This window comes from Vipera berus (assembly GCF_964194415.1).
Source record: "Vipera berus genome assembly, chromosome: 7".
NCBI classification, from domain to species: Eukaryota; Metazoa; Chordata; class Lepidosauria; order Squamata; family Viperidae; genus Vipera; species Vipera berus.
In genome coordinates, this window is record NC_138209.1 from 78,695,704 (window position 1) to 78,709,074 (window position 13,371).

General features: G+C 41.0%; 1 protein-coding gene across 1 annotated transcript in view; it reads left to right on the forward strand.

Moving 5' to 3' along the window:
* Positions 1–12,707, forward strand: part of LOC308670820 (uncharacterized protein) — a gene marked incomplete at its 3' end in the record, with an annotated part of 30,943 nt that extends 18,236 nt beyond the window's left edge. The window contains exon 2 of the mRNA XM_081332565.1: positions 12,532–12,707. Coding sequence (XP_081188691.1) covers positions 12,532–12,707 — 176 coding nt within the window. The remainder of the gene's footprint in view (positions 1–12,531) is intronic.
* Between the last annotated feature and the right edge of the window lie 664 nt (positions 12,708–13,371).

Genomic DNA, 13,371 nt, shown 5'->3' on the forward strand with positions numbered 1-13,371 from the left:
TAAATCATAAATACTTGACTGTGGCTAAAAGTTCGAGAATGAAATGTAGGCTTGCAAATTGCAGATTTCCTCTTCGTCACAATCCAAGGAGACTTTGCGGTGCTGAAGGATGAATGGAAACGCAGGAATCCAGGGAAAATCTGACCCCAAGCCAGATCTCACTCCTGCCTACGGGATTATACCTGAAATTAAAATACAAAAAAACCCACCAGTAGATGTCTATGGAGATTCTCCGTCATCCAGGTCATGGTTGTCCCAAAGTTGCTTTTTCGAAAGGCAACTGGACTTTCTTTATTTTTCCTTGAAGATGTTCCAGCTGTTTACAAGGAATATAAATCCACCATCCGGTCAGAAATGAAGAGGCTTCTTGGATAAGAAGTGAAATGTCTTCAAGGAAAAACAAAGAAAGTCCAGTCAGAACTGAAGAAGCTTCTTGGATGAGAAGTGAAGCGTCTTCAAAGAAAAATAAAGTCCAGTTGCCTTTTGAAAAAGCACTTTTGGGGCTGAAAAAAGTGACTTAATGACCATTTTTCACACTTAAGACCATTGCAGCATCCCCATGGTCATGTAATCCAGATACAGGTGTTTGGCAATTGGTTCATACTTATGACGGCTGCGGTGTCACATGATCTCCTTTTGCGACCTTCTGACAAGCAAAAGTCAACGGGGAAGCCAGATTCATTTTACAACCATGTTTACAACTGATTCCCTTAACCATTGTGGCAAGACAGGTCATAAAATGGAGTAAAACCCACTTAACAACTGTTGCCTAGCAACAAAAATTTGGGGCTCAAGTCAAGGACTATCTGTACTGATTTTTCAGGCTTATTATAATCTTACACGCATGTGTTAAAATGAAATTAGTTACGCATGTCATAAAACATGGGCAATGCTTGTGTGTACACACTTAGTAAATCTCTTGAAAAAAGAAAGCAAGTGGGTTCATTCCAATTTCAGCCAGACTCAATTATCCAGCCACAATTTATTCCAACAATCTTGAATTCACACTTCATAATAAATCACTTCTCAACCATTAACCATGAAAATAATAGACCACTATAGAGAAAGTGTAGTGCTAGGCACAACAAATTTCAAATGTTTTTTCCCCCTCAGAAACCATTTGTGTATTGTGTAGCAGCGGATGGTTCTTCACTGCAAGGAAGTAACATTAAAATTATGCTTTTGTATATCAATAGTACAATATGTCACTCTGGAGATTGGGTTTAATATAATACAGAATCTCTAATGAGGCAAGCAGTAAAATTACAGAAAGCCAATTCATGTTCTGCTGTTGATAACAGCCAACAACGGCAACACAAATTCTCTTAAAACAGTATTGTCCAGAACCGTTAAATACAAAGTCATGCAGAGTTCCACACTTACGACCGTTGCAGCATCCTCACGGTCATGTGATCAAAATTAAGTTGCTTGGCAACTGGCATGTACTTAAGACGCTTGCTGTGTCGTGGGGTCATGTGACCTTCTGACAAGCAAAGTCAGGCTCACTTAACAGCCGTGTTACTAGGTGAACAACTGCAGCGATTGACTTAGCAACTGGGGCAAGAAAAGTGTAAAATGGGGCAAAATTCACTTGACAAATGGTAACTGGAAATTTTGTGCTCCCTTTTAGTTGTAAGCCGATCACCACTTGTGATTTGTGGTGACGGATTTCAATCACAGCAGACTCTGCGTTGTCGTGTAGGCTCAGGAATATGGATGAAAGAAGTCTCGTTCTCTTAGGGCAGCTGCCGTATTCGTTTTCTCCTCCAGAATGGAACTCCTCACAAATGGAGTGTGAAACTTTGGGATGGGTGTGAGCCACAAAATACTTTCATGTTCATGTGTGGGGATGTTTGCCTGCGTTGGTGAGGGATCCCCAGCTACTCACACAAAGATCTTCAACCCTATCAAAGCACCATTGTGCTATCACAGATCCAGAGTTTCAAGATGGCAAATTTGTGGCTTTGTTATTCCACGTATTTCTGCAAAATAAACATAGCTGATGTCTTAATGTGTCTTCCATTACCTGATTTGCAATCAGATTAATTGGTAGAGGAGCACGTTCATCAGGCTGTTGATTAATATATGCTTTTTGATTCTGAGGTATTTTCGTTGCAAGAACTCTAAGCGGGAAGTTTGGCTTACAAGATTTTGACAGATTGTTCAGCCAACAAATGACACAACCGGTTCCTCCTTTGCAGTGACAATATTGCTGCTAAATCTTCTGTACAGGTAGTCCTTAACTTACGATCACAATTGAGCGCAAAATTTATGTTGCTAGGTGAGACAGTTGTTAAGTGAGGTTTGCTTAGTTTTACTACCTTGCTTGCCACAGTTCTTAACTGAAACATTGCAGTTGTTAAGTTAATAACATGGTTGTTAAGTGAATCCGGCTTCCCCATTGACACTGCAAGAGGGGATCACATGAGCCCGGGAAGGAAGGTTCTAGAAATGGACTGAAGGGAGAGGACTCCACAGATAGCAGCCATTTCTAAGGAAGTTTCCAGAGATGGATCGAAGGGAGAGAACACCACGGATAGCAGCCATTTCTGATGATGTCTCTAGAAATGTACCAAAGGGAGAGGACTCCACAGATTGCAGCCATTTCTGAGGAAGTCTCTAGAAATGGACCGAAGGGAGAGAACTCCACAGATAGCAGCTACTTCTGAGGAAGTCTCTAGAAATGAACCATAACTCCACAGAGCAGCCACTTCTGAGGAAGTCTCTAGAAATGAACCGAAGGGAGAGAACTCCACAGATAGCAACCACTTCTCAGGTAGGTTCTAGAAATGGACCGAAGGGAGAGAACTCCACAGATAGCAGCCACTTCTCAGGAAGGTTCTAGAAATGAACCGAAGGGCGATAACTCCACAGATAGCAGCCACTTCTGAGGAAGTCTCTAGAAATGGACCATAACACCACAGATAGCAGCCATTTCTGAAGATGTCTCTAGAAATATACCAAAGGGAGATAACTCCACAGATAGCAGCCACTTTTGAGGAAGTCTCTAGAAATGGACCGAAGGGGGAGAACTCCACAGATAGCAACCACTTCTCAGGTAGGTTCTAGAAATGGACCGAAGGGAGAGGACTCCACAGAGCAGTCACTTCTAAGGAATGTTCTAGAAATGGACTGAAGGGAGAGAACTCCACAGATAGCAGCCACTTCTCAGGAAGGTTCTAGAAATGAACTGAAGGGCGATAACTCCACAGATAGCAGCCATTTCTGAAGATGTCTCTAGAAATATACCAAAGGGAGATAACTCCACAGATAGCAGCCACTTCTGAGGAAGTCTCTAGAAATGGACCGAAGGGAGAAGACTCCACAGAGCAGTCACTTCTGAGGAAGTCTCTAGAAATGGACCGAGGGGAGAGGTCTCCACAGATAGCAGCACTTGTATGGAAGGTTCTAGAAATGGACCGAAGGGAAAGAACTCCACAGACAGCAGCCATTTCTGAGGAAGTTTCCAGAAATGGACTGAAGCGAGAGTATGCAAGAATGTAAGAAGGCTAAGGAGAAAATATGGTTGACAAGACATCATTGTGTCCAAAAGGTTCTAAATGTGTGGAGAAACCTGAAGAGGTGCTTATGGATTCATCTACAGGGCTAGTTAGAACATCTGTAAGAGAAGATATATAGCTTAAAGGATGTGTACTTTAATCAGATATATTTCTTCTTCCTTTCCTATCTCAGAGACAAGATTTTTGGCAAAAACCCTTCTGACATTATGTAAATTATAGTTTTAGAAAATTAATATTTACTTTTTTGGGGAGTATTGATCTTCCTCCTGCAGAAATGCAACAGCAAATTTCAAATGGTTATCAGTTGGCCTCCTAATTAGAAATCCAAATTTTTTCCTTTTGTAATTGCCTCTCCGCCTTCCCTCCCTTTATTTATTCTATTTTATGATTTATTTGCAAGAGCGGTTTTAGTTCCCAATGTTTACAATGAATGATTATGATTTTCTGCTTCCCTTTACAGCATAAATTAGCATTTTTTCGTTTTCTATTACGGCTTTTCAGTGAGGAATTACAATGCGTAATTTGCTGCAAATAGATGTTATGATCTTGCTGGATGAGAACCGGCCCATAAACTTGAACAAGTGATAAAAATGGAATCAATTACTTCTCAAATGGAAGCCGTTTACAACCTTCCCACGGAAACTTGCCACGGATGGCACTTGTGACAAATAATTAAATTTCCTAAAAACAACATTTATTGAATGGTATTGGTATTTTAAAAATGGCTGTTGAGAGTCGACGGTCCTTCCCTTTCTTACGAAGAAACGGGACGCACGCAGACGATCTCTCTGTTGCGTCAATAAGTCATCTTTCCTTTTATTATTGTGTATTTATTTAAAAGCCACTTTGAAAATAATGATGAATAATGCAGGACTTAACAATAGTTACTAACCAAATGATTCATGCTGGGATATTAGCTTGGAAAGACTCGCGAGGAATGAAATATTAAAATATATATGCGCTCTGGAAAGCGTTCACATGCCATAACTTCTCATCGCTGCTTACTCGAGGTTGTTAATTAAAATATTCTGGTATATTTCAGGGCTGTGCAGTGTTTTGGATTTGATTTCCAGAAACTGCAGGAGTACAAAAAATATTAAAGGAACCATATCTTTTACCGAATATAATTTTGGGAAAGGCTGAAGTGTTTTAAGAGAGTAGCTGCTATGACTGGGCTTATTTGTGGTTTGAAGAAGTTTTGTGAAATGAAATCTACACAGCTTGCAACAGCCCTGTCCTATCACATAGCCACTGAAGAAACAACAACAACAATAATAATGTTGGAAGGAACCTTGGAGGTCATCTAGTCCAGGGTTTTCAACTTTTTCACCCATTGTACCACTTTTAGGATATGGCGACATCCAAGTACCACCAGTCGCCTAGCAAGGTGTCAAAAACCTGATGACCAAAAAAAAAAGGAAAAAAGTGATGAAGTACAGGTAGTCCTCGACTTACAACAGTTCGTTTAGTGACTATTCGAAGTTATAATGGCACTGAAAAAAGTGCCCCCAAAGCCACAGCTGAGCAAGACACCTGCCTGCCCGCCCGGCGGTGCTCTTCCTCCTGTCCGAGGTTTTCATTTGAGCATTTCTGTTGAGGATTGGCAGCGGAGGTGGGATGGGGGGGGGTTGTTTGGTTTTTATTCCCCTCCCCCATCTGCTGGGTGGTTGCAGCAGGTTTTGGTCACTTCACATGACCCTGAGACACTCTGACCGTCATAAATAGGAATCAGTTGGCAAGCATCTGAATGTAAATCACAAGACCCTGGAGATGCTGCAACATTCCAGCTGATCGGTGCTTCTTCTGGGCTCAGCAGAAGCACCAGGATCAGCGCCGAGCTCCAACTGGAGCCTGGCGCTGATCCTGGCACTTCCGCTGAGCCCCGACAGCCCCGAAGAAGTGCCAAACCGGGCGCTTTTGCTGAGCCCTGACAGCCCTGCAGCTCCAGCCATCTCTCGCTCAGGCTTGTGCGGTGCTGCCACCGGTTCAGCTCACTCCCCTTCCCCGCTACCACTTTTCTAGGATGGTCGCGCACCACCTGCCAGGTGCCAATGTACCACAGGTGGTACCCGTACCACTGGTTGCAAAGCCCTGTTCTAGTCCAACCCCCCTGCTCAGGTAGGAAACCCTATACCACTTCAGACAAATAGTTGTCCAATCTCTTCTTAAATCTTCCAGTGATGGAGCATCTACAACTTCTGAAGGCAAATTGTTCCACTGATTAATTGTTCTAACTGCCAGGAAATTTCTCCTTAGTTGTAGGTTGCTTCTCTCTTTGGTTAGTTTCCATCCGTTGCTTCTTGTCCTGCCTTCAGGGGCTTTGGAGAATAGCTGGATTCCCTCTTTTAGATTTATAAGCTGTCCACTCCGGTGGCTTTTTGTAGGTTTGCATGGAATTTGGGTTCTTCTCTATCTTGATTTAGTTAAAAGATTCCTTCTAGAGATACTCTGCATTTTATATTTTCTTGAGAACGGACACAAGAAACATCTAATGAGAAGACCATGTACTTTTGCAATAGATGTGGCCAATTAATGCAGTTTTCAGAGCCCTTGTTGTCTGTTGCTGGAATTCAGCAGTTCATTAAAGTGCCATTAATGGCCACATCTAAGGGTCAAAAAAAATGCTGCATTTTCCTTGCCAAGAGAAATGGAAACATAACAGTCGGCTTCTAAGTGAAAGAGATTGTAAAAGTTGTCATTTGGCTATTGCTGGCAGCTGTAAAATAACTATATATTTTTCTTCTCTTTCTGCGTGCAAATAGAAGGGTTTAGTTATTGCCGCAAGTTTGCTTCAGTGCTTGAAACAGCCATTTCCACAATTGTCAGTGTGTCTTCTTTCCTCCAAGCAAAAGCTGTGTTCAATGTGTTTTCTAAGTGGTGCAGGACAATACACAAACAAAGGGATTGTATGCCTTTGGGTAAACTGAGGCATAACTCAAAACTTGCAGGGGTCTTGTCCCCTCTGACACTGCGTCAGTAAGCTGTGATTAGTTGTGGTCCTCAGACGCTTTATGCTGGCAAAATTGTGTGTGTGTCTGTGTGTGGCAGTTGTGTGAAGGAATGCTAGTGATTAATTTTAACCCTCTCTTGTATGTTCTGGCTATATTGGTGTATTCGAGGGGTCTCCAAACCTGGAACTTTAAGACTTGTGGGCTTCAACTCCCAGAATTCACTAGCCAGCTCTGGTATGCTGGCTGAGGAATTCTGGGAGTTAAAGTCCAGAAGTCTTAAAAATTGCCAAGTGTCATGACTGATTTGCCCTTTCACCTACTTTTTCTCGATGCTCATAGCTTGACAAGATTTTGGTATGCAAAGTTGGAAGGGGTGGTATCTTCTAGGCAACTGAAGTGTCTTTGAGAGCTTGGTGACAATAACGCCAAGGTCACTAACGAAGGTACTCGATGGAGAAGTGGACTTTTCCCATAACAAGAAGAACTATTACATTGGACAATGTGAACACCCGGTGGATGGGGGCGAGGGAATCTATTGTTTAATTAAGTAAGCTTTTGAGTGGGAAAACCAGAGCTGGTTTTGCTTTTTCTCTGCTAATGTAAATTTCCAGTAAAGTATTATACTCTTGGTAAAATCATGTCCCAGGAGTTTCTTTTTCTGGAAAAGCCAATTGGATAGTTGACACCAAAGGTGGTGACTCCTTGTGTATACCATTGCATCCTTTCCTGTGGCATATTTTTTCACATATTTGATGGCATTTAGAGATCATAGAGAATAACTGCTAAGAATCCCTTACAAGCTATCCTTTGGTCTGTCTAAAATAGCTATTCAGATTCCCCCCCCCCCAAATTTCTGCTAAAGCTGGACATCTCACTTCTCACCTGCAGATGAAGAAAACAGCATAAAAAGTCTTGCTTGAGAACACACAGTTAAAAGTACTATTGACAACAGTGTTAAATAGCATTTTATAATTTAGAGTTAGTTATCCAGGTGTCTTCTGGGTTGCCTTGCTCACTTCCCAGAAATACTTTCTGAAGATCTTGCTGGGAAATTGCTAACCTTGCTGACAATACACACTCATCCTACCCTTCCGTTTCTCTTTCTTTAACTCAGGCAAACTTTACCAAATAAGATGGAGTTTAAGATTTCAGTAACGCTTTCCCCGATACAATCGCTTTCTTCCTACTACTGGTAGTTCTTGACTTACAACAGTGACCACCTGCAATTACAATGGAACTGAAAAAAGTGACTTAAGAAATTTGTGACTGTTTCTGTTTGTTCTAGTATAAGCAGGGCTTTTTTTGTCATAGAACGCTCAGAACGGAGTTCCGGCACCTTTTTTGGAAGGAATCTTGTAGGGTAGGCAAGGTGGGTTGTATGCAGTGCTTTTTTTTTGTAAAAGAAAAAGGTGCCGGAACTCACACACATGTCATACAACCCGCCTTGCCTACCCTACAAGGTTCCATCCAAAAAAGGTGCCGGAACTCCGTTCTGAGCGTTCTATGACAAAAAAAAGCCCTGGTTGTATGACATTTGTGAGTTCCGGCACCTTTTTCTTTTACCAAAAAAGCACTGAGTATAAGTATGTGCAGCAAAGAAAAATTATCCTAATTGGGCAGTTGGTAAAGCACAAATCAACCCGGATTTTATATAAAAACTACCAAACAGACCTAGTCTACTTATTATTTTTTAATTTATTTTAATTCCATTTATATCCCGCCCTTCTCCGAAGACTCAGGGCGGCTTACAAGCTTAGCAGTAGCCTTCATTCTATGTATATGCCTGCTTATTAGGGCTTTCACACACACACACACACCAAGCGGCATTATTACAAAGTCAGCTTAATTGCCCCCAACAATCTGGGTCCTCATTTTACCTACCTGGGAAGGATGGAAGGCTGAGTCAACCTTGAGCCTGGTGGGACTCGAACCTGCACTAATTGCAGGCAGCTGGGGTTACTTAAGGAGGCATTAGCCCACTGCTCCACCAAGGCTCTTTTTTATTAAACGCTGTATTTAGGCCTTTAAACCTAAATATACCTTGATTTTAAATAAGGTTCTCAAATGTGAAACCAAATCTTAACTTTGGGTTTTTAAAAAAAAATAAATCTTGTGTATAACCTTAGGACTTTAGGTTTATGACTAGTCAGGGACAAACGGAAAGACAAAGACACAAAGAAAATACCACGACAAAATAAAACAACCATATTAGAGAGTAGGAAAATGTATAAGCTTTCTAAAATAAGTCAACTGGCTGAGATGAAGTCTAATTTTCATTAGTTATCCTAAAGCAAAGTAAAATAAAATGTTGGTTACGTTGGGGGCTTATTTAGGAATATTTGTGCAATCAAAAATTAATAAACTTTTCTTGGATTGTTACCAAGGGAGATATATGGGACAATTAACAATCTGGAAAATTTAGACCCATTGTTGTTTGAAGGAAAATCTTAATAGCTGTGGCAAAAAATAAAATAGCCATCAAATGTGTAAAACGATTGCTGACTAAAGTAGTATGATGTATCCCTCATCTTTGTAATCTTGTAGATATTTGAAAGAGGAGAGGTTAGGGTGGCATCAAAAAGCTTTGCATAACAGTTGGAAGGGACCTCGGAGGTCATCTAGTCCAACCCCCTGCTCAGGCAGGAAACCCTATTGCATTTCAGACAAATGGCTGTCCAGTCTCTTCTTAAAAACTTCCAGTGTTGGAACATTCACAACTTCTGGAGGCAAGTTGTTCCACTGGTTAATTGTCCTCACTTGCTAAGGAAATTCCTCCTTAGTTCTAGGTTGCTTCTCTCCTTGTTGTGGGAATTCATTGTTAGCAGAGGGATGGCATGGGGGGGAACTGTCTTTGTGTCCATTTGCTTTTTTGTGCAATGCCCTATAGCAGAGGCCCCCAACCTTTTGGGCACCAGGGACCGCTTCCGTGGAGAAAAGTTTTCCCGCGGACCGGAGAGTGTGTGGTTTTGTGTGCTGCCTGCATCCGGCAGATGGGGCTTTGCTTGTTTGTGTGGACCAGTTGCTGGCATGCCGTGGCCTGGTACCGGTCCACGGACCAGGGGTTGGGGACCCGTGCCCTACAGCGTTGTCTTGAGAGAAGAAGCTGAAACAGTTTACATCCAGGATGTGAGGGGTCTGTAGATATTTTCTTGGCTCTCTTTCTGGCTTGTGTGGGATTGTTGTTGTTGTTGGTTGCGAAGTTATGTCCGACCCATCGCGACCCTATGGACAACGTTCCTCCAGGCCTTCCTGTCCTCTACCATCTTCTGGAGTCCATTTAAGCTCACACCTACTGCTTCAGTGACTCCATTCAGCCACCTCATTCTCTGTCGTCCCCTTCTTCTCTTGCCCTCCACCTTTCCCAGCATTAGGCTCTTCTCCAGTGAGTCCTTCCTCCTCATTAGGTGGCCAAAGTATTTGAGTTTCAGCTTCAGGATCTGGCCTTCTAAAAAGCAGTCAGGGTTGATCTCCTCTAGGACTGACCAGTTTGAAGGCCTTGCAGTCCAAGGGACTCGCAGGAGTCTTCTCCAGCACCATAGTTCAAAGGCTTCAATTCTTTGGTGTTCAGCCTTTTTTATGGTCCAACTTTCACAGCCACGCATTGCAACTGGGAAGACCATTGTGTGGGATACAGGTCCTCAATGGAAGGTAGGCTGCCTGACATTGTTATTTTTTCTGCAGTCCTAACTATCCGTTGAAGTCTTGTCTCCCTCTCCTGTTTGGTTGCCAGGCCAAACCAGACAGTTACGGAGGTGTAAATGACAGACTCAACAACTCCTCTGTACAACTGTCTCAGCAGATCCTTGGGCAATCTGAGCTTTTCGAGTTGACGTTACGAAGAACATTCTCTGTTGTGCCTTTTTGATGATGGTTCTAATGTTAGGTGTCCATCGCAAGTCCTTGGAGATGATATAACTTAGAAATTTGAAGGTCTCTCCTGTTGATACTGTGTTGGCTAATGTTCTAAGCAATGGTGGGATTCAGTCGGTTCGCACCACTTTGGCAGAACCAGTAGCTAATTTTCTGTTGTCCAGGCCCAGAATGGACTTCCGGAAGTGGCGTCCACCTAGAGAACCAGTTGTTTACATATTTGAATCCCACCACTGATTGTAAGAGGTGGTAGATTAGGAGAGCACCTTATAAAATCTACTATCATCTCTACGGTTTTGAGTGTATTCGGTTCAAGATTACGGTTTTCTGTTAGGAATCCACCAATCATTGTCATCATGTATATTTTAATTGTGTCATCCCATTTACGATGCGTTGGGTCCTATAGCTGAAAGATAAGCCCTGATTCAAATAAAGATATTTTCTGACTTTTCAAATCACAGTATACACCAGGACGCAATACTTCATTTGTTTCCTAACTCTTCTACCAAAAAAACCCAAACACCACCGCAATTAGTGTGGATTTCAGTTCGAAATTGTGATCATGTAGGATGTAAAAAGTGTTTTGTTTTTATTCATGCTGTGTAGAGGTTTGCTTTTGTGCAAAAAAAGCATGTTCTGCTAAAATTAAAACTCTTAGCATTTGAAGAAATATTAAAAATGAAATAAAAACCGTTCCCTTTTCTATAATTAGGTTGTTCGGGTGTCTTGAATTTCAGTCTGATCACTGCACAGCTGACAAATATGTTGTGATTTAAGGAAAAAAAAGAGACAAGTACAGATAATTGTGTGCCATTAAAGAGGTATTTAATGTTAGATGTAATTATTTTGAATATACATAATTGAATATGCATTATATTTCATTATATATACATATACATATATAATTAAATAGATGTTATATTGAAGAATTATGTATGCAATAAATATTGGATTTGTTTAATAATAATGGAAAAAGTGGTGAACTGGTGGTCAGTTTAATTACGCAAAACAATAAGCCTGTATTTCCTTTTTTTTTAAAGTCCGAAGGAAACATACTTGTTTGTAGATTAAAAACATGGAAATATGGCTGCGTGACGATAAAGCAGTGACAAAAAAACATATTCAAAGATTTGGGAAGTCTATGGTAAATCTTCGATGACACCGTTTGATTTGAAAAATGCTCTGTTAAAAAGAAACCCCCTTTTAAAAAGATTTTTAAATCCTTTTTTTTAAAAGGTTGGGCTGCCGCTGTCCTTTTAAACTGACAAAGGCATAATTGCCTTGCAAACGCATGTATAAAGGAGCTTCTTTTTTTCTGGTTAAAAATTGGCTATGAAGAAGCTGATAAATAATGTAATAATTCAATGTGAGCATGTTTAGAAGATTTTAATCCCTTGGTTTGTAAAACTGCTTCTCTTTGCTCTTACATACTCTAAAACTGTTTAGTAATGTCAGCTATGTTTTGTGTCTCTTTAGGCCTTAAATACCTGTTGCTGTGTTATATACATACATACATACATACATACATACATACAATATGATTTATTAAAGAGAACAGATAATCAGGGAGCTGTAAAAATCAGGTCTATTAATTCAAATTTCACTTAAGAGGGAAGCAAAACAGATTTGGTAAGAAGCAACATTTCAGTGGGTTATTACAAGATCTGTTTGGCAGAATCTAAATAACCCCAAGTGGCAGCAAAAAATCAATCAAAGATTCTGATGTAGTAGCCATATGACTATTTCTGTCTGTCAACTGAGCCATTTCTGGACTAAAAGAAATTAGGGGGAAAAAAAGATTGCTTCAGATTCCTCTTGGCTTCTGGCTCCTGTCTTTGTTTTGCTCACATGATCAGTTTTTCTTGGTAGTTTTACAAGGCAGACTTAACTCAGCCTTGTATAGTCTTCATTTTTTTATTTTATTTTAATGACCCTGTAATCCCTTGCAGTAAGAGTGGAGCTGAGCATTTACTGGCTGGCTGCCCTTCCTGGCGCCTATATGGAGCTCAGAGCAGATATTTTCATTCTGCATCCAGAGAGAGAAATATCTGCCGCTACCTAGGATTGAACCACAGCTTCCTGATGTATCCTCAGAATATTTGCATAGCTTCAGTTGCAAGATAAAAAATCACCACCACTTAGGGAGACCTGCTAAGTATTATTTTTTTAAAAAAAATGTTTTTCTACAGAGGGAGTTGGTCAGGACCATCCAGTCATCGGTCGCATAACTGGTTCCAGATGTTCACATCTTGCATCAGAGGCTCTTAATACTTTTGGGCCGGTGGACTTGCTGATTCACAGATTGACTGCCAAGATGAGCCGGGGAAAATTGCAGAAATGTTGCATACAGAGTTCTCAACTCTAGCCTAGTGTTAAATAAGACAGAGCCAGAGTCGATTAGGGGGAAAAAGCAGAGCAAAGATATGAACTTGGTTTTCACTGAAGGTAAACTGCTATGGCTTTAAATATCACACCGGTACAATGCCACAATACCTCTTGGAAACAACAACAAGAAATTTTGTTGGTAAAACAAACACTGCCCTAAAGCAGAGAAGCCAACTAGCTAGTTGGGTGCGAAACATTAGGTGCCCACGATCATATTGTGCATTTGAATAGGAATTTAAAAGTGTACAGGAATGGATGCAACAACCTCTTTGCAACACAAGGTTAAACTCAACATCTTTATGGAAATTGGAATCCATGCTTGTTTTTTTAAAAAAAAAACAGATTCAGAATAAGAGAACAGTGAATATGACAGGTGCAGAAGATGCTTGCCTTACAGGATTCTTTTTCCCCCCTTTCTGATAAAAGTTGCTAATACATCCACAAAAGGCGATTGACCTTTTGGCCTACAATTAGCCAGGTAAAACCAATTCCACAGGGGACTTCTGGCCTTCTGAACGTCCCAGAATGCGACTGTTCTTTCTACTTGTAGTAAACGTAGATTCCCTTTAAGCAGCTGTTCCAGCGCCTGAAAAAATGGAAATAATTCACCCTTACAAAGGAGAGAAAGCTATAAAAAGATCTTT